General features: G+C 47.3%; 1 protein-coding gene across 1 annotated transcript in view; it reads left to right on the top strand.

The window, feature by feature from the left end:
* Positions 1-26867, top strand: part of LOC122561411 (slit homolog 1 protein-like) — a 320580-nt gene that overhangs the window by 32824 nt on the left and 260889 nt on the right. Inside the window, exons 2-3 of the mRNA XM_087998766.1 lie at positions 9626-9697; positions 26267-26338. Coding sequence (XP_087854892.1) covers positions 9626-9697; positions 26267-26338 — 144 coding nt within the window. The remainder of the gene's footprint in view (positions 1-9625; positions 9698-26266; positions 26339-26867) is intronic.

The following is a 26867-nucleotide window of genomic DNA, read 5'->3' as shown; positions in this document are numbered from 1 at the left end:
ACCATCGCCCACACCACCTAACACCATCGTTCACACCACCTTACACGCCATCACCCACATCTCCTTACTCATCATTGCCCACACCACCTTACTCACCATCGCCTACACCACCTTACTCACCATCGCCCACACTGCCTTATACAACATCGCCCACACCACCTTATACAACATCGCCCAGACCACCTTACACACCATCGCCCACACCACCTTATACAACATCGCCCACACCACTTTACACACCATCGCCCACACGATCTTACCATCGCCCACACCACCTTACTCACCATCGCCCACACCACCTTACTCAGCATCGGCCTCACCATCACGCACACCACCTTACACACCATCGCCCACACCACCTTACTCACCATCGCCCACGCCACCTTACACACCATCGCCCACACCATCTTATACACCATCGCGCACACTAGCTTACACACCATCGCCCACACCACTTTACTCACCATCGCCCACACCACCTTACACACCATCGCCACACCACCTTACACAACATCGCTCACACCACCTTACTCACCATTGACCACACCACCTTACTCACCATCGCCCACACCACCTTACTCAGCATCGGCCTCACCATCTTACACACCATCACACACACCACCTTACACACCATCGCCCACACCACCTTACTCACCATCGCCCACGCCACCTTACACACCATCGCCCACACCATCTTATACACTATCGCCCACACTAGCTTACACACCATCGCCCACACCACTTTACTCACCATCGCCCACACCACCTTACACACCATCGCCACACCACCTTACACAACATCGCTCACACCACCTTACTCACCATCACCCACACCACCTTACACACTATCGCCCACACCACCTTACACAACATTGCCCACACCAACTTTCACACCATCGCTCACACCACCTTACGCACCGTCGCCCACTCCACCTTACACACCATCGCCCACACCATCTTACACAACATTGCCCACATCACCTTACACACCATCGCTCGCACCACCTTACGCACCATCGCCCACACCACCTTACTCACCATCGCCCACACCACCTTACTCACCATTGCCCACATCACCTTACACACAATCTCTCACACCACCTTACCATCTCTCACACCACCTTAACACTGTCACCCACACCAGCTTACACACCATCACCCACACCACCTTATATAACACCAACCACACTGCTTTACACTAGCTTATTCACCATCACACACACAACCTTACAAACCATCGCCCACACCACATTACACACCATCGCCCTCACCACCATACACACCATCGCACACACCACCTTACACACCATCGCACACACCACCTTACAAACCATCGCCCACACCACATTACACACCATCGCCCTCACCACCATACACACCATCGCACACACCACCTTACACACCATCGCCCACACCACCTTATACAACATCGCCCACACCACCTTACACATCATTGCCCACACCACCATATACACTATCGCCCAGACCACCTTATAAAGAATCGCCCACATCAGCTTACACACCATCGCCCACATCACCTTATATACCATCACTCACCCCAATTTACACGACATCACCAACACCACCTTACACACCATTGCTCACACTACCTTACTCACCTTCACCCACACCACCTTACACACCATCGCCCACACCAACTTACTCACCATCACCCACACCACCTTACTCATCGTCGCCCACACCAACTTACTCACCATCACCCACACCACCTTACACACTATCGCCCACACCACCTTACACAACATTGCCCACACCAACTTTCACACCATCGCTCACACCACCTTACGCACCGTCGCCCACTCCACCTTACACACCATCGCCCACACCATCTTACACAACATTGCCCACATCACCTTACACACCATCGCTCGCACCACCTTACGCACCATCGCCCACACAACCTTACACACCATCTCTCACGCCACCTTGCAAACTGTCGCACACTCTACCTTACACACCATCGCTCACACCACCTTACACACCGTTACCCACATCACCTTACACGCCATCTCTCACACCATCTTACACACTGTCGCCCACATCACCTTACACACCATCGCCCACTCAACCTTACACACCATCACTCCCACCAACATACACAACATCGCCCTGACCACCTTACACACCATCTCCCACACCACCTTACTCATCATCACTCACACCACCTTACACACCATCACCCACACCACCATACTCACCATCGCCCACACCACCTTACACACCATCTCCCACTCCACCTTACTCACCGTCACTCACACCATCTTACACACCATCGCCCACACAACCTTACACACCATCTCTCACGCCACCTTACAAACTGTCGCACATACTACCTTACACACCGTTACCCACACCACCTTACACACCATCGCCCAAACCAACTTACTCACCATCACCCACACCACCTTACACACCATCGCCCAAACCAACTTACTCACCATCGCCCACACCACCTTACACACCATCACCCACACCACCTTACTCACCATTGCCCACACCATCTTACTCACCATCGTTCACACCACCTGACTCACCGTTGCCCACACCAACTTACTCACCATCGCCCACACCACCTTACACACCATCACCCACACCACCTTACTCACTATCGCTCACACCACCATATTCATCATCGCCCACACAACCTTACACACCATATCCCACACCACCTTACTCACCATCACTCACACCACCTTATACACCATCGCCCACACAACCTTACACACCATCTCTCACGCCACCTTACAAACTGTCGCACACACTACCTTACACACCGTTACCCACACCACCTTACACACCATCTCTCACAACACCTTTCACACTGTCGCCCACACCACCTTACTCACCAACGCACACACAACTTTACACACCATCACTCACGCCACCTTACACACCATTGCCCTCAACACCTTACATACCATCGCCCACACCACCTTACTCACCATCGCCCACACCACCTTACTCACCATCGCCCACACCACCTTACTCACCATCGTTCACACCACCTTACTCACCGTCGCCCACACCAACTTACTCACCATCGCCCACACCACCTTACACACCATCACCCACACCACCTTACTCACCATCGTTCACACCACCTTACTCACCGTCGCCCACACCAACTTACTCACCATCGCCCACACCACCTTACACACCATCACCCACACCACCTTACTCACTATCGCTCACACCACCTTACTCATCATCGCCCACACCACCTTACACACCCTCGCTCACACCACCTTACACACCATCGCCCACACCACCTTACACACCGTCGCTCACATCACCTTCCACACTGTCGCCCACACCACCATACTCACCATCGCCGACACCACCTTACACGCCATCGCCCACACCACCTTACACACCATCGCTCCCACCACCTTACTCAACATTGCCCACACCACTTACACAACTTTTCCCACACCACCTTACACACCATTGCTCACACCACCTTACACACCATCTCTCACACCACCTTACACACCATCACCCACACTACCTTACACCACCACCCACACCACATTACACACCATCGTCCACACCACCTTACACACCATCGCTCACGCCACCTTACACACCATCGCCCTCACCATCTTACACACCATCTCCCACACCACCTTACTCATCATTACTCACACCATCTTACACACCATCGCCCACACCACCTTACTCACCATCGCCCACACCACCTTACACACCATCTCCCACTCCACCTTACTCACCGTCACTCACACCATCTTACACACCATCGCCCACACAACCTTACACACCATCTCTCACGCCACCTTACAAACTGTCGCACACACTACCTTACACACCGTTACCCACACCACCTTACACACCATCGCCCAAACCAACTTACTCACCATCGCCCACACCACCTTACACACCATCGCCCAAACCAACTTACTCACCATCGCCCACACCACCTTACACACCATCACCCACACCACCTTACTCACCATTGCCCACACCATCTTACTCACCATCGTTCACACCACCTTACTCACCGTTGCCCACACCAACTTACTCACCATCGCCCACACCACCTTACACACCATCACCCACACCACCTTACTCACTATCGCTCACACCACCATATTCATCATCGCCCACACAACCTTACACACCATATCCCACACCACCTTACTCACCATCACTCACACCACCTTATACACCATCGCCCACACAACCTTACACACCATCTCTCACGCCACCTTACAAACTGTCGCACACACTACCTTACACACCGTTACCCACACCACCTTACACACCATCTCTCACAACACCTTTCACACTGTCGCCCACACCACCTTACTCACCAACGCCCACACAACTTTACACACCATCACTCACGCCACCTTACACACCATTGCCCTCAACACCTTACACACCATCGCCCACACCACCTTACTCACCATCGCCCACACCACCTACTCACCATCGCCCACACCACCTTACTCACCATCGTTCACACCACCTTACTCACCGTCGCCCACACCAACTTACTCACCATCGCCCACACCACCTTACACACCATCGCTCCCACCACCTTACTCAACATCGCCCACACCACTTACACAACTTTGCCCACACCACCTTACACACCATCGCTCACACCACCTTACACACTGTCGCCCACACCACCTTACTCACCATCGCCCATCCACGTTACACACCATCACCCACAACACCTTGCACACTGTCGCTCACACCACCTTACACACTGTCGCCCACGCCACCTTACTCACCATCGCCGACACCACCTTACACACCATCGCCCACACCACCTTACACACCATTGCCCACACCACCTTACTCACCATTGCCCACCCCTGCTTATACACCATTGCCTATCCACCTTACACACCATCGTCCACACCACATTACACACCATTGCCCACACCACCTTCCTTACTATCTCACACACCACCAGTTTCCCCCGTCCCCCAACACCATCACCTCAGTCTGACCTACCACAGCGCCTGACTTGTTCAGTTCTGGGACTGTCTGGAGTTGCCAGTTTTTATAATTAGTTGATAACTGTTTTGGTATGAGATGTATTGTGAGTGTACTGATCCCTCATTATTCAGTTCATCTCTTTGGTTTATAATGAACTCAAATCATCAATGCAAATTTATGTCCTCTGATGAGGACCTTGAGGTGATAAAGGATGAAGAGTACTGCTCACTCCTGCTGCACAGGCTTTAATATCGGTACAGGGCCGATGAAGTATTGGAGTTGGGAGGTCACATTGCGGCTGTAAGGGACATTGGTTTGACCACTCTTGGAATACTGTGTGCAATCCTGGTCTCCCTCCTATAGGAAGGATGTTGCGAAATTTGAAAGGGATCAGAAAAGGTTTACAAGGATGTTGCCAGGATTGGAGGGACTGAGCTATCGGAAGACACGAGGAATGTTCTTGATTGGCAGGGTGTCTGTCTGTGTCCTAACTCTGTGCCCTGTTCATTCCACATCAGAATGCTGTTAGAAATAGGCTGGGACTGTTTTCCCTGGAGCATCGAAAGGCTGAGGGGTGATCTTATAGAGATTTATAAAATCATGACGGACATGGATAGGATAAAGAGACAAGATATTTTCCCTGGGGTGGGGGAGTCCAGAACTAGAGCGCATAGGTTTAAGGTGAGAGGGGAAAGATTTAAAAGGGTGTTAAGGGTCAACTTTTTCACGCAGAAGTGGTACATTTTTGGAATGAGCTGCCAGAGGAAATGGTGGAGGCTGGTACCATTACAGCATTAATAAGGCATTTGAATGGGTATCTGAATTAGAAGAATTTAGAGGGATATGGGCCAAGTGCTGGCAATTGGGACTAGATTAATTTAGGATATCTAATCAGCATGGACGACTCGAATGGAAGGGACTGTTTCTGTGCTGTACATCTCTATGACTCTATAACTCTAAGAGCTAATGGGGAAGCACAAATATCAGAGTGAAGGGTCACAAAACTCATGACAACAAGTCTTTAACCATTTTCTCTTTTACTGAACATTCCTCAGGGACAAATAACTAAGTGCAGGCACAGTGGGCTGAATGGCTTCCTTCCACACCATTGACAATTCCGTGAAATCTCCCAAAACCACTTGGAGCAGGGGACATTGAACAAGCTTAGATACCAGCTTGCTCTCCAGTGGTTGGCTGCTCCTGGTACACACCAGGAATGTTCTTGATTGGCTCAGTGTCTGCCTGTGTCCTGACTCTCTGCGCCCTGTTCTTTCCACATAAGTATGCTGTTAGGAGCTGGAATGTAAGTTGTGAATCTTCATATGTGTTCTTTTCCGAACAGACCTGCAGTTGTCTTCGAACCTGTTATTATGTGGTCAGAAAGCAGATGTGTTTGCACTCGATGTTTATAAACCTCACTAAGATCATTATTCTCTTTCCCTCCTGCTGCGAGCTGGAAAATACTCTGTTGTAGTGACTGTGTACTCAAATATTTAAAGGGTTGAACAGTTGAAACCCTGAGTCAATGGAGCCATCTCTGTTAAGATGCTAATTCTCTGGTGATAAAAACAAACTGTGTGCCAGCTGCCTGGCATCCTCAGCTTTCACCCACTGCTGTAAAGAAGTAAGGTTTGCATTTCCTCAATTGGGTTTTCACAAACTCACACTGACCCTACGTTTTGCAAAAGTTTTTGAAGTGTAATCACTGAGGCAGTGTGAAGATGGAGGAAGCTAACCCGTACACAGGAAGCTCCCACAAACAGCAGTCAGTGAAGAGCCAGAGTTGCTGTGAAATGGTACAGAATTCCAAAACTGCACCCAGGCATTGTTCACATCCAACTGACAAGGACTTTCTGTAAGAACCGAGGCAGCCAATTTCCACACTGTAATCAGCCTCCACAGCAATATTACAACCCCGTCAGCTCTTCCAGTGGTGTGAGCTGAGGGATTAATATTAGTCAGGAGATTTCCCCTTCTGTTCGCCCTGGGATCTTCCACAACATTCTAAGGTTGTAAGCAGGCCTTGGTTTAATGTTTCATCCTAATAGTGAAATCTCCAAAGATACAGCACCCCCTCAGTGCTGCAGCGGGAGTCTCACCTGGATTATATGCTCAAATCCTGTTGGATAGTGGGAGGGGGTTTGTGGGGGTCAAGTAAAACTGTATTCCTGGAAGTGTGAGGAGCTCTTGTCTTGGTTGATAAGGTAAAGTTGCAGTAGTCTTACCTGACCATAGGGACTGCTCTTTTATGAGAGACAAGTAACTGGTGGTGGTTTTAACTTAAGGGTCACCATGCCCTGGGCAAGAGGAGACGTTGAGAAAGAGAGTCCTTTGTAGTAAGCTGAACCAGTCCAGGATTTGAATGCATGTTCTTGGTGTGATTCTGTGTTGCAGACCAGCTAACCCAGCTAACCCAGTTAACCAAACCCCTCTTAGTTAATAGCTATCCCTCAACCAACAACACTGAAATGGATAAACACTTACTCATTATCACATGACTGTTTGAGAACACTTTCTGTATACCACTTGGCTGTCCAGATTCCAACGTTACAAATGACTGAACACATGTTACAATCAGAACATAAGGAATCTGCAAGGAGATGAAGACAGGTCGAGTGAGTGGTCAAAAACCTGGCACATGGAGTTTAATGTGGGAGAGTGGGAGATCATGGACTTCAGTTGGAAGAATCAAAATGCAGACTCTTATTTATTTGAAGAGTGAATCCAACAAAGTGCAGCGCAGAGAGATGTAGGTGTTCGTCTGCATGAAACGCAAGAGGTCATCACGTAGGTGCGGCAAGTAATTGAGAAGGCAAATGGAATTTTGCTTTAATTGCTCAGGGATTGGCGTTTAAAAACAGGGAAGTCTTATTACAACAGCACAGTGTGTCAGGGAGGCCACAGCTGAGTACTATGGTTCCCATCTTTAAAAAGGATATTCTGCCTTTAGAAGCAGTTCAAAAGAGATTCACTAGTCTGATTCCTAGAGTGAAGCGCTTAACTTATCAAGAATGGTTAAAAAGGTTAGGCCTGTATTCATGAGAGTTTAGAAGAATCAGGGGTAATTTCATTTAAACATAAAAGCTTCTGAGGGGGCTTGATACAGTAGCTGTTGAGTTGATGTTTCCCTTAGTGGGGAATCTCCAACTATGGGATACAGCTACAGAATAAGGGATCACTCCTTTCAGACTGAGGTGTGAAAGCAGAGGGGATTGAATGTCTGGAATTCTGTCCCCCAGAGAGTCGTGGAATTGCTGGATCACTGAATGTATTTCAAGAGGAGGTGGATAGTGGAGTGGATGACTATACTGAGCTGGGCTGGGTAAAGGACTATACTGAGCTGGGCTGGGTAAAGGACTATACTGAGCTGGGCTGGGTAAAGGGCTATACTGAGCTGGGCTGGGTAAAGGACTATACTGAGCTGGGCTGGGTAAAGGGCTATACTGAGCTGGGCTGGGTAAAGGGCTATACTGAGCTGGGCTGGGTAAAGGGCTATACTGAGTTGGGCTGGGTAAAGGGCTATACTGAGCTGGGCTGGGTAAAGGACTATACTGAGCTGGGCTGGGTAAAGGACTATACTGAGCTGGGCTGGGTAAAGGACTATACTGAGCTGGGCTGGGTAAAGGGCTATACTGAGCTGGGCTGGGTAAAGGACTATACTGAGCTGGGCTGGGTAAAGGGCTATACTGAGCTGGGCTGGGTAAAGGGCTATACTGAGCTGGGCTGGGTAAAGTACTATACTGAGCTGGACTGGGTAAAGGACTATACTGAGCTGGGCTGGGTAAAGGACTATACTGAGCTGGGCTGGGTAAAGGGCTATACTGAGCTGGGCTGGGTAAAGGACTATACTGAGCTGGGCTGGGTAAAGGACTATACTGAGCTGGGCTGGGTAAAGGACTATACTGAGCTGGGCTGGGTAAAGGACTATACTGAGCTGGGCTGGGTAAAGGGCTATACTGAGTTGGGCTGGGTAAAGGGCTATACTGAGCTGGGCTGGGTAAAGGACTATACTGAGCTGGGCTGGGTAAAGGGCTATACTGAGCTGGGCTGGGTAAAGGGCTATACTGAGCTGGGCTGGGTAAAGGGCTATACTGAGTTGGGCTGGGTAAAAAGGCTATACTGAGTTGGGCTGGGTAAAGGGCTATACTGAGCTGGGCTGGGTAAAGGGCTATACTGAGCTGGGCTGGGTAAAAGGCTGTACTGAGCTGGGCTCGGTGAAAGAGTTGTGACTTGGGGCTAATCAGCCACGATCTTATTGAATGAAGGAGCTAGAGGGGCTGAATGGTCTCCTGCTACTCCTATTCCTTATATTCTTACTGTACATTATGTTATGTAAATACAGCTCTTTATTTTATTTGAATGCTAACCTTGCTAAATAAAGTGAGCCTTGAACATTAGCCCTTCCATGTATAGTAAAGCAGAGTGTCACTATCCGGTGAGTAATATTTCACCTCTGTGGTGAAGCCACACTTAATCGCAGACCTGCCAGCATTCACTGTCTGGGAAATTGTATTAGCAATTGAAGCTCACCCAGAATGACAAATGATGATCATGGACTGTGTTGTCACAGTTGAAATCAAGGTGCAGACTGGGAGGTGGTTCATTGATGATGGTTTGTCTGATTTGTTCACAGGGAGCTCAATGGAAACAATATCACACGGATCAGCAAGAGTGACTTTGCAGGACTCCGGCACATCAGGGTTCTGTGAGTATCACCAACGACAGCATAAGAAAGAGCTGACTCTGATTTAGATGATGGCTGTTTACACATGGGCATCATTCAGACCACCACTGTTTGCATCCAAGTTACGTGAGGCTCTGTGAGCCACAATGGTGGTTAACTCCTGCTGGAAACATCCATGGCAGCCTCCATGGTAGCATTTTAAGGCAATTATGAATCCCCTAAGAGCCAATGAGATTGTTATAGTTGTTCATGCGGGGGTACGTTCAGTTCTGCTTCAAAGTGCCCTGCTGGCAGTGGACACTCCTCAAAGGGATGGATGGTGTCAGGTTGGGAAGAACAGAAACTGTCCTGTCTTCTGTCAGAGCCAGAGCATTCAGCCACATTGGTGTGAGGCAGACAAGTGGTTAAACTACTGCGTCTGGCGTGAAATGTATTCATCCTGGGAGTGCTTGATAGGGACAGTGTAGAGGGACCTTGTGCTGCAACTGTCTTGGGAGTGTTTGATGGGGACAGTGTAGAGAAAGCTTTACTCTGTATCTAACTCTGTGCTATACCTGTCCTGGGAATGAGTGATGAGGACAGTGTAGAGGAAGCTTTTACTCTGTATCCAACCCTGTGCTGTCCCTGTCTGGCAGTGTTAGATGGGAAGAGTGTAGAGGGGCTTTTACTCTGTATCTAAACCCATGCTGTGCCTGTTCTGGGAGAATTTGATGCATCAAACCCTATGCTGCAACTCTCTTGGGAGTGTTTGATGGGGACTGTGTAGATCTACATCACACTGCAGCACCAAGAACTATAAACAGCAGAAGAAAAATATCTATACAACATTTTCATGAAAAACGGGTAGCCAATAAACACAATCCACTGATTCCTCAGAAACAAACCCAGACAAGCAGACACAACACATCCAAAAACTATAGCCACATTACCTTACATCAAAGACATATCAGAAATGACTTGCAGACTACTCAGTCCCCTTAGGCGAAAGTGGGTACTGCAGATGCTGGAGATTAGAGTCTAGATTAGTGTGGTGCTGGAAAAGTACAGCAGGTCAGGTAGCATCCGAGGAGCAGGAAAATCAATGATCCAGGCAAAAGCCCTTGGCTGCTGCTGTGCTGTGCTTACTCAGATCCCTTAGCATCATGGTTGCCCACAAACCTACCAACACACCAACAAGCAGCAACTAATGAACCTAAAGGATTCTTTGATACTACCAGCAAAACTAATGTCATTTACAAGGTACCATGCAAGAACTGTAAAAAATGCTACATTTACAAACAAGCGAGAAACTTGCCACCAGGATACATGAGCACCAACTAGCCACCAGGATACATGAACACCAACTTGCCACCAGGATACATGAACACCAACTAGCCACCAGGATACATGAACACCAACTAGCCACCAGGATACATGAACACCAACTAGCCACCAGGATACATGAGCACCAACTAGCCACCAGGATACATGAGCACCAACTTGCCACCAGGATACATGAGCACCAACTTGCCACCAGGATACATGAGCACCAACTAGCCACCAGGATACATGAACACCAACTTGCCACCAGGATACATGAACACCAACTAGCCACCAGGATACATGAACACCAACTTGCCACCAGGATACATGAACACCAACTAGCCACCAGGATACATGAACACCAACTTGCCACCAGGATACATGAACACCAACTAGCCACCAGGATACATGAACACCAACTAGCCACCAGGATACATGAACACCAACTTGCCACCAGGATACATGAACACCAACTAGCCACCAGGATACATGAACACCAACTAGCCACCAGGATACATGAGCACCAACTTGCCACCAGGATACATGAGCACCAACTTGCCACCAGGATACATGAGCACCAACTTGCCACCAGGATACATGAGCACCAACTTGCCACCAGGATACATGAGCACCAACTTGCCACCAGGATACATGAGCACCAACTTGCCACCAGGATACATGAGCACCAACTAGCCACCAGGATACATGAGCACCAACTTGCCACCAGGATACATGAACACCAACTTGCCACCAGGATACATGAACACCAACTTGCCATCAGGATACATGAGCACCAACTAGCCACCAGGATACATGAACACCAACTTGCCACCAGGATACATGAACACCAACTTGCCACAAGGATACATGAGCACCAACTTGCCACCAGGATACATGAGCACCAACTAGCCACCAGGATACATGAGCACCAACTAGCCACCAGGATACATGAGCACTAACTAGCCACCAGGATACATGAACACCAACTAGCCACCAGGAAACATGAGCACCAACTAGCCACCAGGATACATGAGCACCAACTTGCCACCAGGATACATGAGCACCAACTTGCCACCAGGATACATGAGCACCAACTAGCCACCAGGATACATGAGCACCAACTAGCCACCAGGATACATGAACACCAACTAGCCACCAGGATACATGAGCACCAACTTGCCACCAGGATACATGAACACCAACTTGCCACCAGGATACATGAGCACCAACTAGCCACCAGGATACATGAACACCAACTTGCCACCAGGATACATGAGCACCAACTAGCCACCAGGATACATGAACACCAACTTGCCACCAGGATACATGAGCACCAACTAGCCACCAGGATACATGAGCACCAACTTGCCACCAGGATACATGAGCACCAACTTGCTACCAGGATACATGAACACCAACTTGCCACCAGGATACATGAACACCAACTTGCCACCAGGATACATGAGCACCAACTAGCCACCAGGATACATGAACACCAACTTGCCACCAGGATACATGAACACCAACTTGCCACCAGGATACATGAGCACCAACTAGCCACCAGGATACATGAGCACCAACTTGCCACCAGGATACATGAGCACCAACTTGCCACCAGGATACATGAACACCAACTTGCCACCAGGATACATGAACACCAACTTGCCACCAGGATACATGAACACCAACTTGCCACCAGGATACATGAGCACCAACTTGCCACCAGGATACATGAACACCAACTTGCCACCAGGATACATGAGCACCAACTAGCCACCAGGATACATGAGCACCAACTAGCCACCAGGATACATGAACACCAACTTGCCACCAGGATACATGAACACCAACTTGCCACCAGGATACATGAGCACCAACTTGCCACCAGGATACATGAGCACCAACTAGCCACCAGGATACATGAGCACCAACTAGCCACCAGGATACATGAGCACCAACTAGCCACCAGGATACATGAACACCAACTTGCCACCAGGATACATGAACACCAACTTGCCACCAGGATACATGAACACCAACTTGCCACCAGGATACATGAGCACCAACTAGCCACCAGGATACATGAACACCAACTTGCCACCAGGATACATGAACACCAACTTGCCACCAGGATACATGAACACCAACTTGCCACCAGGATACATGAGCACCAACTTGCCACCAGGATACATGAACACCAACTTGCCACCAGGATACATGAGCACCAACTTGCCACCAGGATACATGAACACCAACTAGCCACCAGGATACATGGACACCAACTTGCCACCAGGATACATGAGCACCAACTAGCCACCAGGATACATGAACACCAACTAGCCACCAGGATACATGAGCACCAACTTGCCACCAGGATACATGAGCACCAACTTGCCACCAGGATACATGAGCACCAACTTGCCACCAGGATACATGAACACCAACTTGCCACCAGGACACATGAGCACCAACTAGCCACCAGGATACATGAACACCAACTAGCCACCAGGATACATGAACACCAACTAGCCACCAGGATACATGAGCACCAACTAGCCACCAGGATACATGAGCACCAACTTGCCACCAGGATACATGAGCACCAACTTGCCACCAGGATACATGAACACTAACTTGCCACCAGGATACATGAGCACCAACTTGCCACCAGGATACATGAACACCAACTTGCCACCAGGATACATGAACACCAACTTGCCACCAGGATACATGAGCACCAACTAGCCACCAGGATACATGAGCACCAACTAGCCACCAGGATACATGAACACCAACTTGCCACCAGGATACATGAACACCAACTAGCCACCAGGATACATGAGCACCAACTAGCCACCAGGATACATGAGCACCAACTAGCCACCAGGATACATGAACACCAACTTGCCACCAGGATACATGAGCACCAACTAGCCACCAGGATACATGAACACCAACTTGCCACCAGGATACATGAGCACCAACTAGCCACCAGGATACATGGACACCAACTAGCCACGAGGATACATGAACACCAACTAGCCACGAGGATACATGAACACCAACTAGCCACCAGGATACATGAACACCAACTAGCCACCAGGATACATGAACACCAACTAGCCACCAGGATACATGAACACCAACTAGCCACCAGGATACATGAGCACCAACTAGCCACCAGGATACATGAACACCAACTTGCCACCAGGATACATGAACACCAACTAGCCACCAGGATACATGGACACCAACTTGCCACCAGGATACATGAACACCAACTTGCCACCAGGATACATGAACACCAACTAGCCACCAGGATACATGAGCACCAACTAGCCACCAGGATACATGAACACCAACTAGCCACCAGGATACATGGACACCAACTAGCCACCAGGATACATGAACACCAACTAGCCACCAGGATACATGAACACCAACTAGCCACCAGGATACATGAACACCAACTAGCCACCAGGATACATGAACACCAACTAGCCACCAGGATACATGAACACCAACTAGCCACCAGGATACATGAGCACCAACTAGCCACCAGGATACATGAACACCAACTTGCCACCAGGATACATGAACACCAACTAGCCACCAGGATACATGGACACCAACTTGCCACCAGGATACATGAACACCAACTTGCCACCAGGATACATGAACACCAACTAGCCACCAGGATACATGAGCACCAACTAGCCACCAGGATACATGAGCACCAACTAGCCACCAGGATACATGAACACCAACTTGCCACCAGGATACATGAACACCAACTAGCCACCAGGATACATGAGCACCAACTAGCCACCAGGATACATGAACACCAACTAGCCACCAGGATACATGAACACCAACTAGCCACCAGGATACATGAACACCAACTAGCCACCAGGATACATGAGCACCAACTAGCCACCAGGATACATGAGCACCAACTAGCCACCAGGATACATGAACACCAACTTGCCACCAGGATACATGAGCACCAACTTGCCACCAGGATACATGAACACTAACTTGCCACCAGGATACATGAGCACCAACTAGCCACCAGGATACATGAACACCAACTTGCCACCAGGATACATGAGCACCAACTTGCCACCAGGATACATGAACACCAACTTGCCACCAGGATAAATGAGCACCAACTAGCCACCAGGATACATGAACACCAACTAGCCACCAGGATACATGGACACCAACTTGCCACCAGGATACATGAACACCAACTAGCCACCAGGATACATGAGCACCAACTAGCCACCAGGATACATGAGCACCAACTTGCCACCAGGATACATGAGCACCAACTTGCCACCAGGATACATGAGCACCAACTTGCCACCAGGATACATGAACACCAACTAGCCACCAGGATACATGAGCACCAACTAGCCACCAGGATACATGAGCACCAACTAGCCACCAGGATACATGAGCACCAACTTGCCACCAGGATACATGAGCACCAACTAGCCACCAGGATACATGAACACCAACTTGCCACCAGGATACATGAGCACCAACTTGCCACCAGGATACATGAACACCAACTAGCCACCAGGATACATGGACACCAACTTGCCACCAGGATACATGAACACCAACTAGCCACCAGGATACATGAGCACCAACTCGCCACCAGGATACATGAGCACCAACTAGCCACCAGGATACATGAGCACCAACTTGCCACCAGGATACATGAACACCAACTAGCCACCAGGATACATGAGCACCAACTAGCCACCAGGATACATGAGCACCAACTAGCCACCAGGATACATGAGCACCAACTTGCCACCAGGATACATGAGCACCAACTAGCCACCAGGATACATGAGCACCAACTAGCCACCAGGATACATGAGCACCAACTTGCCACCAGGATACATGAGCACCAACTAGCCACCAGGATACATGAACACCAACTTGCCACCAGGATACATGAGCACCAACGAGCCACCAGGATACATGAGCACCAACGAGCCACCAGGATACATGAGCACCAACTAGCCACCAGGATACATGAGCACCAACTAGCCACCAGGATACATGAGCACCAACGAGCCACCAGGATACATGAGCACCAACGAGCCACCAGGATACATGAGCACCAACTAGCCACCAGGATACATGAGCACCAACTTGCCACCAGGATACATGAACACCAACTTGCCACCAGGATACATGAACACCAACTAGCCACCAGGATACATGAGCACCAACTAGCCACCAGGATACATGAACACCAACTTGCCACCAGGATACATGAACACCAACTAGCCACCAGGATACATGAACACCAACTTGCCACCAGGATACATGAGCACCAACTTGCCACCAGGATACATGAACACCAACTAGCCACCAGGATACATGAGCACCAACTAGCCACCAGGATACATGAGCACCAACTTGCCACCAGGATACATGAACACCAACTAGCCACCAGGATACATGAACACTAACTTGCCACCAGGATACATGAGCACCAACTAGCCACCAGGATACATGAACACCAACTTGCCACCAGGATACATGAGCACCAACTTGCCACCAGGATACATGAACACCAACTAGCCACCAGGATACATGAGCACCAACTAGCCACCAGGATACATGAGCACCAACTTGCCACCAGGATACATGGACACCAACTAGCCACCAGGATACATGAACACCAACTAGCCACCAGGATACATGAACACCAACTAGCCACCAGGATACATGGACACCAACTAGCCACCAAAAGACACGACCCATTATCACTAGTTTCCTGAATACAGACAAAAAAGGACACCCACTTTGACTGGGACAGCACTCTCACATCTGAGGACAGGCAAAACAAAGACACACATAAGAATTCTTAGAGGCCTGGCATTCTAACCAGAACTCACTCAATAATCACATCGATTTAGATCCTATCTACCTTCCCTTGAAAATAACAGAAATGACATCATCCACCTTAAGAAACCAAGACCTATAAATAGAGAGGTGAGACATACCATCAGCGCTTCACTGGACACTCTCACTGATGATGTTGCCTAGTCATGGTGATGAAACGTCTGAAAACAAACCTTCCAACTCAGCGAGCTAACTTACGTACTTATCATCAACCTGAGCTACAAATCTTCTCAAAATTGCTAGTGTAGAGGGAGCTTTACTCTATATTTATTCCTGTGTCGTATCGCTGCTGAAAGTGTTTGGTGGGGACAGTACAAAGGGAACCATACGCTGTTTTGTGTTATTGCATAGACTCCAGACAGATAGGTAAGATTTCTTTAAGACAGTTTCCATGGCTTTGTCAGTTGTCTAAAGGGACTCATCATCAGGCACTCTGTCAGTGTAATGCATTCTCTCAGTCAATTCACTATGTGTATGTGATGTACAGTAACATCAGTGGCACAGACCCTGATGTTATACGTGTTACTGATGTTATTGCAACATGAATAGTTTGTGTTGTTAGTAAATGTTGAGACATATATCTCAAAAAGAACCTGATACTCATGGAATGTGTTACATGAGCTAACACATAGCGAAGCACTTAGACTACATCACACTGTTTCACCCAAGCCTAAGGAACAACAGCAGTTTTAAAAGGGAGAAGAAGAGACAAAGGAAGCACATGGTGAGGTCGGTGCAGGAGAGAGAAAGAGAAAAAAAACTGACACTGCCTTTGCTGTTTGAATTCATGTATCACTGGACATTGGAGTGCATCTGGGAAAATTAACAAACAGTGAAATTCACAATTGATTTTGGAGGAACTGTTGGGCGAAGTTCACAGCACAGAATCAGATAAGTGAATTGTTGTTTTAAGTGTGGCCTACAGAAAGTCTGCATTAGTGGGTAGAGTGGGTTTTTTCTTGATTATATGTTTTTGGAGATATGGCTCTTGATTAAACTTAAAATATAAGCCATAACTATTAATTTAACCCAAGGCAGTGTTTGTAGAGGAATAAGACGGTGTTATTTTTTGGGTCTGTAGATTGTGAAGGAGCAAAAATGGCCTTTATTAGAGTGATATGTGCTTCTTGTCAGATGTGGGAGTTTAAAGAGAGTTTAAGGGTTACTGCAGATTATATCTGCCATAAGTGCTGTTGGTTGCGAATCTTATCAGATTGAATTGATCGGTTGGAGAGACATTTAGAAGCAATGAGGAATTTGCAACAGCAACAGTATGAGATGGATGGCAGTTATAGGAAGGGGGGAAAGTCTCAGATACAGTCACATAGATGGGTTAATTCCAGGAAGGGTAAGAGAGGTAGGCAGCTAGTGCAGGAGTCTTTTGTGGATATACCCATTTCAAACAGGTATGCTGTTTTGGAAAATGTAGGGGGTGATGGATTCTCAGGGGAACGTAGCGCGAACAGCCAAGTTTCTGGTATTGAGGCTGGCTTTAATGCAACGAGGAGTATGTTGGGTTCCAAGAGATCAATTGTATTAGGGGATTCTGAGTCAGAGGTACAGACAGACGTTTCTGTGGCCAGCAGTGAAAAAGCAGAATGGTGAGTTGCTTCCCTGGTGCCAGGATCAAGGATGTCTCAGAGAGGGTGCAGAATGTTCTCACGGGGGAGAGGAGCCAGCAGGAGGTCATTGTCCGCATTGGAACCAATGACATAGGAAGGAAAAAGGTTGAGATTCTGAAAGGAGATTACCGAGAGTTAGGCAGGAATTTTAAAAGGAGGTCCTCGAGAGTAGTAATATCTGGATTACTCCCAGTGCTATGAGCTAGTGAGGGCAGGAATAGGAGGATAGAGCAGATGAATGCTCGGCTGAGGACCTGGTGTATGGGAGAAGGATTCACAGTTTTGGATCATTGCAATCTCTTTTGGGGTAGAAGTGACCTGTACAAGAAGGATGGATTGCACCTAAATTGGAAGGGGGCTAATGTACTGGCAGGGAGATTTGCTAGAGCTGCTCAGGGGGATTTAAACTAGTAAGGTGGGGGAGGGGTGGGGTGGGGGTGGGACCCAGGGAGAGAGTGAGGAAAGAGATCGGTCTGAGACGGGTACAGCTGAGAACAGAAGCGAGTCAAACAGTCAGGGCAGGAGGGACAAGGTAGGACTAATAAATTAAACTGCATTAATTTCAATGCAAGGGGCCTAACAGGGAAAGCAGGTGAACTCAGGGCATGGTTAGGAACATGGGATATCATAGCAATTATGGAAACATGGCTCAGGGATGGGCAGGACTGGCAGCTTAATGTTCCAGGATGCAAATGCTACAGGAAGGATAGAAAGGGAGGTAAGAGAGGATGGGGGAGTGGCACTTTTGATAAGGGATAGCATACAGCTGTGCTGAGGGAGGATATTCCTGGAAATACATCCAGGGAAGTTATTTGGGTGGAACTGGGAAATAAGAAAGGGATGATCACCTTGTTGGGATTATAATGTAGACCTCCTAATAGTCAGAGGGAAATTGAGAAACAAACTTGTAAGGAGATCTCAGCTATCTGTAAGAATACTAGGATGGCTATGGGAGGGGATTTTAACTTTCGAAACATAGACTGGGACTGCCATAGGGTTAAGGGTTCAGATGGAGAGGAATTTGTGAAGTGCATACAAGACAATTTTCTGATTCAGTATGTGGATGTACCTACTAGAGAAGGTGCAAAACATGACCTACTCTTGGGAAATAAGGCTGGGCATGTGACTGAGATGTTAGTGGGGAAGCACTTTGGGGCCAGCGACCATAATTCTATTAGATTTAAAATAGAACATAGAACATAGAACATAGAAGAATACAGCGCAGTACAGGCCCTTTGGCCCTCGATGTTGCGCCGATCCAAGCCCACCTAACCTATACTAACCCACTATCCTCCATATACCTATCCAATGCCCGCTTAAATGCCCATAAAGAGGGAGAGTCCACCACTGCTGCTGGCAGGGCATTCCATGAACTTACGACTCGCTGAGTGAAGAACCTACCCCTAACTTCAGTCCTATATCTACCCCCCCTTAATTTAAAGCTATGCCCCCTTGTAATACCCGACTCCATACGCGGGAAAAGGTTCACACTGTCAACCCTATCTAACCCCCTAATCATCTTGTACACCTCAATCAAGTCACCCCTAAACCTTCTTTTCTCTAATGAAAACAGCCCCAAGTGTCTCAGTCTATCCTCATACGATCTTCCTTCCATACCAGGCAACATCCTGGTAAACCTCCTCTGCACCCGTTCCAGTGCCTCCACATCCTTCCTATAGTACGGCGACCAAAACTGCACACAATATTCCAGATGCGGCCGCACCAGAGTTTTATACAACTGCATCATGACCTCAGGACTCCGGAACTCAATTCCTCTACCAATAAAAGCCAGTACGCCATATGCCTTCCTCACCGCACTATTTACCTGGGTGGCAACTTTCAGAGATCTGTGTACATGGACACCAAGATCCCTCTGCTCATCCACACTACCAAGTATCCGACCATTAGCCCAGTACCCCATCTTTTTGTTATTCTTCCCAAAGTGAATCACCTCACATTTAGCTACATTGAATTCCATTTGCCACCTTTCTGCCCAGCTCTGCAGCTTCTCTATATCCTGCTGTAACCTGCCACATCCTTCCTCACTGTCAACAACTCCTCCGACTTTCGTATCATCCGCAAACTTGCTCACCCAACCTTCTAACCCCTCTTCCAGGTCATTTATAAAAATGACAAACAGCAATGGTCCCAAAACAGATCCTTGCGGAACACCACTAGTGACGGCACTCCATGAAGAAACTTTGCCATCAACTACTACCCTCTGTCTTCTTCCATCCAGCCAATTCCTAATCCAAACCTCCAACTCACCCTCAATGCCATATCTCCGTGATGGAAAAGGATAGACCAGATCTAAAAGTTGAAGTTCTAAATTGGAGAAAGGTCAATTTTGATGGTATTAGGCAAGAACATTTGAAAGCTGATTGGGGGCAGATGTTCGCAGGTAAAGGGATGGCTGGAAAATGGGAAGCCTTCAGAAATGAGATAACGAGAGTCCAGAGAAAGTATATTCCTGTCAGGGTGAAAGGAAAGGCTGGTAAGTATGGGGAATGCTGGATGACTAAAGAAATTGAGGGTTTGGTTAAGAAAAAGAAGGAAGCATATGTCAGGCGTAGACAGGATGGATCGAGTGAATCCTTAAAAGAGTATAAAGGCAGTAGGAGTATACTTAAGAGGGGAATTAGGAGGGCAAAACGGGGACATGAGATAGCTTTGGCAAATAGAATTAAGGAGAATCCAAAGGGTTTTTACAAATACATTAAAGACAAAAGGGTAACTAGGGAGAGAATAGGGCACCTCAAAGATCAGCAAGGCGGCCTTTGAGTGAAGCCAAAGAAAATGGGGGAGATACGAAACAAGAATTTTCATCAGTATTTACTGTGGAAAAGGAATGGAAGATATAGACTGTAGGGAAATAAATGGTGACACCTTGCAAAATGTCCATATTACAGAGGAGGAAGTGCTGGATGTCTTGAAACGCATAAAGATGAATAAATCCCCAGGACCTGATCAGGTGTACCTTAGAACTCTGTGGGAAGCTGGAGAACTCATTGCTGGGCCTCTTGCTGAGATATTTGTATCATCGATAGTCACAGGTGAGGTGCCGGAAGACTGGAGTTTGGCAAACGTGGTGCCACTGTTTGAGAAGGGTGGTAACGACAAGCCAGGGAACTATAGACCAGTGAGCCTGACCTCGGTAGTGGGAAAGTTGTTGGAGGGAATCCTGAGGGACAGGATGTACATGTATTTGGAAGGCAAGGACTGATTCAGGAGAGTCAACATGGCTTTGAGCATGGGAAATCATGTCTCACAAACTTGATTGAGTTTTTTGAAGAAGTAACAAAGAAGATTGATGATGGCAGAGTGGTAGATGTGATCTATATGGACTTCAGTAAGGCGTTTGACAAGGTTCCCCATGGGAATCTGATTAGCAAGGTTAGATCTCATGGAATACAGGGAGAACTAGCCATTTGGATACAGAACTGGTTCAAAGGTAGAAGACAGAGGGTGGTGGTGGAGGGTTGTTTGTCAGACTGGATGCCTGTGACCAGTGGAGTGCCACAAGGATCGGTGCTGGGTCCACTACTTTTCGTCATTTACATAAATGATTTGGATAAGAGCTTCAGAGGTAAGTTTGCAGATGACACCAAAATTGGAGGTGTAGTGGACAGCGAAGAAGGTTACCTCAGATTACAACAGGATCTTGATCAGATGGGCCAATGGGCTGAGAAGTGGCAGATGGAGTTTAATTCAGATAAATGTGAGGTGCTGCATTTTGGGAAAGCAAATCTTAGTAGGACTTATACACTTAATGGTAAGGTCCTAGGGAATGCTGCTGAACAAAGAGACCTTGGAGTGCAGGTTCATAACTCCTTGAAAGTGGAGTCACAGGTAGATAGGATAGTGAAGAAAGCGTTTGGTATGTTTTCCTTTATTGGTCAGAGTATTGAGTACAGGATTTGGGAGGTCACGTTGCAGCTGTACAGGACATTGGTTAGGCCACTGTTGGAATATTGCGAGCAGTTCTGGTCTCCTTCCTATTGGAAAGATGTTATGAAACTTGAAAGGGTTCAGAAAAGATTTACAAAGATGTTGCCAGGGTTGGAGGATTTGAGCTATAGGGAGAGGTTGAACAAGCTGGGGCTGTTTTCCCTGGAGCATCAGAGGCTGAGGGGTGACCTTATAGAGGTTTACGAATTTACGAAGGGCATGGATAGGGTAAATAGGCAATGTCTTTTCCCTGGGGTTGGGGAGTCCAGAACTAGAGGGTGTAGGTTTAGGGTGAGAGGGGAAAGATATTAAAGAGACCTGATGGGCAATTTTTTCACACAGAGGGTGGTACGTGTATGGAATGAGCTGCCAGAGGAAGTGGTGTCGGCTGGTACAATTGTAACATTTAAAAGGTGTTTGGATGGGTATATGAATAGGAAGGGTTTGGAGGGATATGGGCCGGGTGCTGGCAGGTGGGATTAGATTTGGTTGGATATCTGGTCGGCATGGACGGATTTGACCGAAAGGTCTGTTTCCATGCTGTACATCTTTACGACTCTATGAAATGTGTTATGTATTTCCTCTTCCTCACTACACCTTCAATTGAATGGTCACACAAAAGTAAGGTTCATGATAGACATACATAAAGTGACTTGCTAAGATTGTCAGATAACATTAGCTACTCCTCTCAGTAATGGTTTATCCCCACTGGCAGTTCATATGTTTGGGAGACAGGTCATTGCAACTCTTGTCCCACCACTTTCACCAGCCAACTGCATCTACACATTGTTGGAGAGAAGGGAGAAGATGGTTGAAGAAGATGATTAATGAGCATGGAGAGTTATCCCAACTTGAACTGAGACAGAGCAAAATAATTCAAGACTTTCATGTGAACCTATGGGCTAGTGGAAAGGTACTACATCATTGTGTCTAGTCTGGGTTCTATGGGATTGTGATAAACAATGGTGGAGTCTAGTGAAGAAATAGACAACATATCGAAACTGTATATTATCAACTACAAATCACACAGGATCACAACTCATATAATGGGGATGTCATACTAGACATTAACCACACATCAAGAACAAATGATATGTGCCCATTTGTAATGACAGACAGCACACCTCGGAGCCAAGATATGAAAACTGTGTAAGGACTAGCTTTCGCTGTGATGTGCACCAACCAAATGTTAGTTAAATCAGTAGGGACAATGTTATTGGAAAAGGGTTTCCACTCTTGAAAAGGAAAAGAGTAGAGTATTGTGTTATGATGTAAATTCGAGATGAAACAGAAAGGGCTCCTTTAAACAATTACATGACATCATGAATGTGCTGTTCAGTGTAAAGAACTCACTTCACGTTCAGGCTCTGGAGTCAATGGAATGTGTTCAATTATGTACATGTAGTGTACAGCAACATCAGTAAGCACAAACCCATATGATGCCTTAGTCTATATTATAATAATGTTGTTAGTGTTAGTGTGATTAGTAAACTTCACGGCATCTGTTCCAGTAAGCACCTGATTATTGTGGTAACGTTACATGAAAAGCAATCCTGGGATCATATCAGACCAGATGTGGTGTTTGATCGAAGAAACTATGTCACTCTACATCTGACCCCATGTAGTACCTGTCCTGGGAGTGTTTGATGGTAACAGCATCGAGGTAGCTTTACTTACAGTTTACAAGAGTAGAGGAAGCTTTACTCTTTATTTCACCCTTTCTTGGGATTATTTCATGGGACAGTGTTGGGGGAGCTTTGCTTTCACTTTAAAAGAGTAGAGGGAGCTTTTCTCTGTACCTAGCCCCAAGCTTTACCTGTCCTGGGTGTGTTTGATGAGGACAGTGTCGATGAAGCTTTATTTGCGGAAACAAAAACAGAAAAACAGAACTGGGGAGATGTAATGTTCTGAGGAAGGGTCACTGGACCCAGAATGTTAACTCTACTTTCTCTCTACAGATACTGCCAGACCTGCTGAGTTTTCCCAGAAATTCCTGCTTTTGTTTCTAATTTCTATTAGCTAGAGTTCTTTTTTTTTTGGTGAGAGCTTTGCTTTCAGTTGACTTTCAATTTAAAAGAGTAGCAATGTAAGAGGAGCTTTCCCCTGTGTTTAACCCAATGTTTGTACCTGTACGTGTCCTGGGAGTGTTTGATGGAGACAGTGCAGAGAAAACTTTACTCTGTATCTCACCCTCAAGGTGCGTGGATCTATTTTATAGAATCATAGTCATACAGCATGGAAATAGACCCTTCGGCCCAACCAGTCCATGCCAATCATAACCCCAAACTAAACTAGTCCCACCTCCCTGCTCCTGGCCCGTATCCCTACAGATGTTTCCCATTCATGTACTTATCCAAATGTCTTTTAAACGTTGTAAATATACCCACATTCACCACTTCCTCAGGAAGTTCATTCCACATGCGAACCACCCTCTGTGTAAGGGATTTGCCCCTCATGTCTTTTTAAAATCTCTCTCCTCTCACTTTAAAAATGTGCCCCCAGTCTTGAAATCCCCCATTCTATGGAAAAAACAACTGCCATTAACTCTATCTATACCCCTCATTACATTATGAACTTTTATAAGGTCGTCTCTCAACCTCCTCTGCTCCAGTGAAAAACGTCCCAACCTCTCCAGCCTTTCTTTATAACTGAAACCTTCCATACCCGGCAACACACTGGCAAATCTCTTATGAACTCTCTCCAGCTTCATAATATCGTTCCTGTAAATGGGTGACCAGAACTGGACACAGTATTCCTGAAGAGACCTCACTAATGATTTGTACACCCTCAATGTGACTTCCCAACTCCTATACTCAAAGGAATGAGCAATGAAGGTAAGTGTGCCAAATGCCTTTTTCACCACATGGAGGTGCCTGCCTTGGTTGTGGCACATTGTGTGATCAATATGAGGCCAAATGCTGGCAAATGGGACTAGTTCAGTTTGGGATATCTGGTCAACATGAATGAGTTGGACCAAAGGGTCTGTTCTGTGCTGTATAACTGTGATTCTATAACTCCCTGCTGTGCCTATACTGTGAGGTTTTTGATGGGGACAGTGTAGAGGAAGCTTTACTCTATATCAGACTCTGAGCTGAGCCTGTTCTGGGATTGTTAGATGGGGGCAGGGTAGATGAAGCTTCACCTGTATCACACTCTATGTTGTAAAGAAGGTAAAATGAAGTCACCATAGTCCCAGGGGACTAATGGGCTGCTCTCTCCCAGCAGAGAGAGAAGACTGGGGGAGAGTTTAACCTGAGGGTCACCGCACCGCAGGCAAGGGGTGAGGTTGAGAAGGTGGGACCTTCATGTTGACCCCATGTTGTACTTATCCTGGCAGTGTTTGTTGGGTATGGTGAAGAGGGAGATTTACTCTAGATCTATCCTTATGCTGTACCCGTTCTGGGAGTCTTTGATGGGCTCAGCATAGAGAGAGGTTTACCTTGGACATCACTTGGACTTAAATTAGGAGAATTGAAGATGAAGAGATAGTATGGGCAGTCTTTCTGAATCTGGTAATTAATGGACAGGTTTGAGACAGGTTTGGTCTGTATCTTCTGTGACTGGATTATCCACAGGTTTTTTAAAATTGGGTATTGAGAGAAAATGGAAATATGGCATTGAAATACATGATCAACCATGCATTAATAGCAATAGGATGGTCTGCTCCTGCTTCCAGTTTCTATCTTTCTATGCCTGTTAATCTTGTTTTGAGAGTCCAGATTCAATATACCACCAGGCCAAACTGTGATGCTCATATTACCTGTCCTGTGTTTCTCTCTGCTCCCAGACAGCTCATGGAGAATCACATCAGCACCATTGACCGAGGGGCATTTGAGGACATGAAGGAGCTGGAGAGATTGTAAGTAGGAATTTGAACCTCACTGACCCCACCCCCACCCCAGCCATTCCTGCTGCTCTCCTCCACGACTGCAGAGATTTTAGGGTTTAATTGCATTGAATTTCAACACAGATCATTCAGCCCATCTAGCTGTTGATGCTCCACTAGCTACTGGTCTTCATTACAACTTATCAGGATTTTCCTCTGAAATCATTGAGCCCTATGGTACTGGGCTACACCAGAATGTATTGTTTCCCACTTATCCCAAGTCTGAATTGATCCCCGATCTCAACTGGGAGCGACCACTGACACTAAGATCCTGAGCTTGTGCACAGAACATCAACTGGATCCCTTTCCAATGCATTCTGCAAGTATTACTGTATGAATGTAGTTCCAGGTTCCTCACAGTTCATGAACACTGGCTGTCTAACCTTACTGAATGGACATCCACCACAGGGTCCAGTACCTGGGCACGCTCAGTATCAAACTGTACTGAGTACGAGAGGACAGGGAGTAGCCCAGCAAGAGGCAGCACCATTTGTTTGGAATT

Source organism: Chiloscyllium plagiosum, unplaced genomic scaffold (genome assembly GCF_037043375.1).
Source record: "Chiloscyllium plagiosum isolate Xiang-an unplaced genomic scaffold, Cpla_swu_hap1 HiC_scaffold_22, whole genome shotgun sequence".
Lineage (NCBI taxonomy): Eukaryota > Metazoa > Chordata > Chondrichthyes > Orectolobiformes > Hemiscylliidae > Chiloscyllium > Chiloscyllium plagiosum.
Note: the sequence above shows the minus strand (reverse complement) of the source record. Positions and strands in the feature narration are given on the sequence as shown.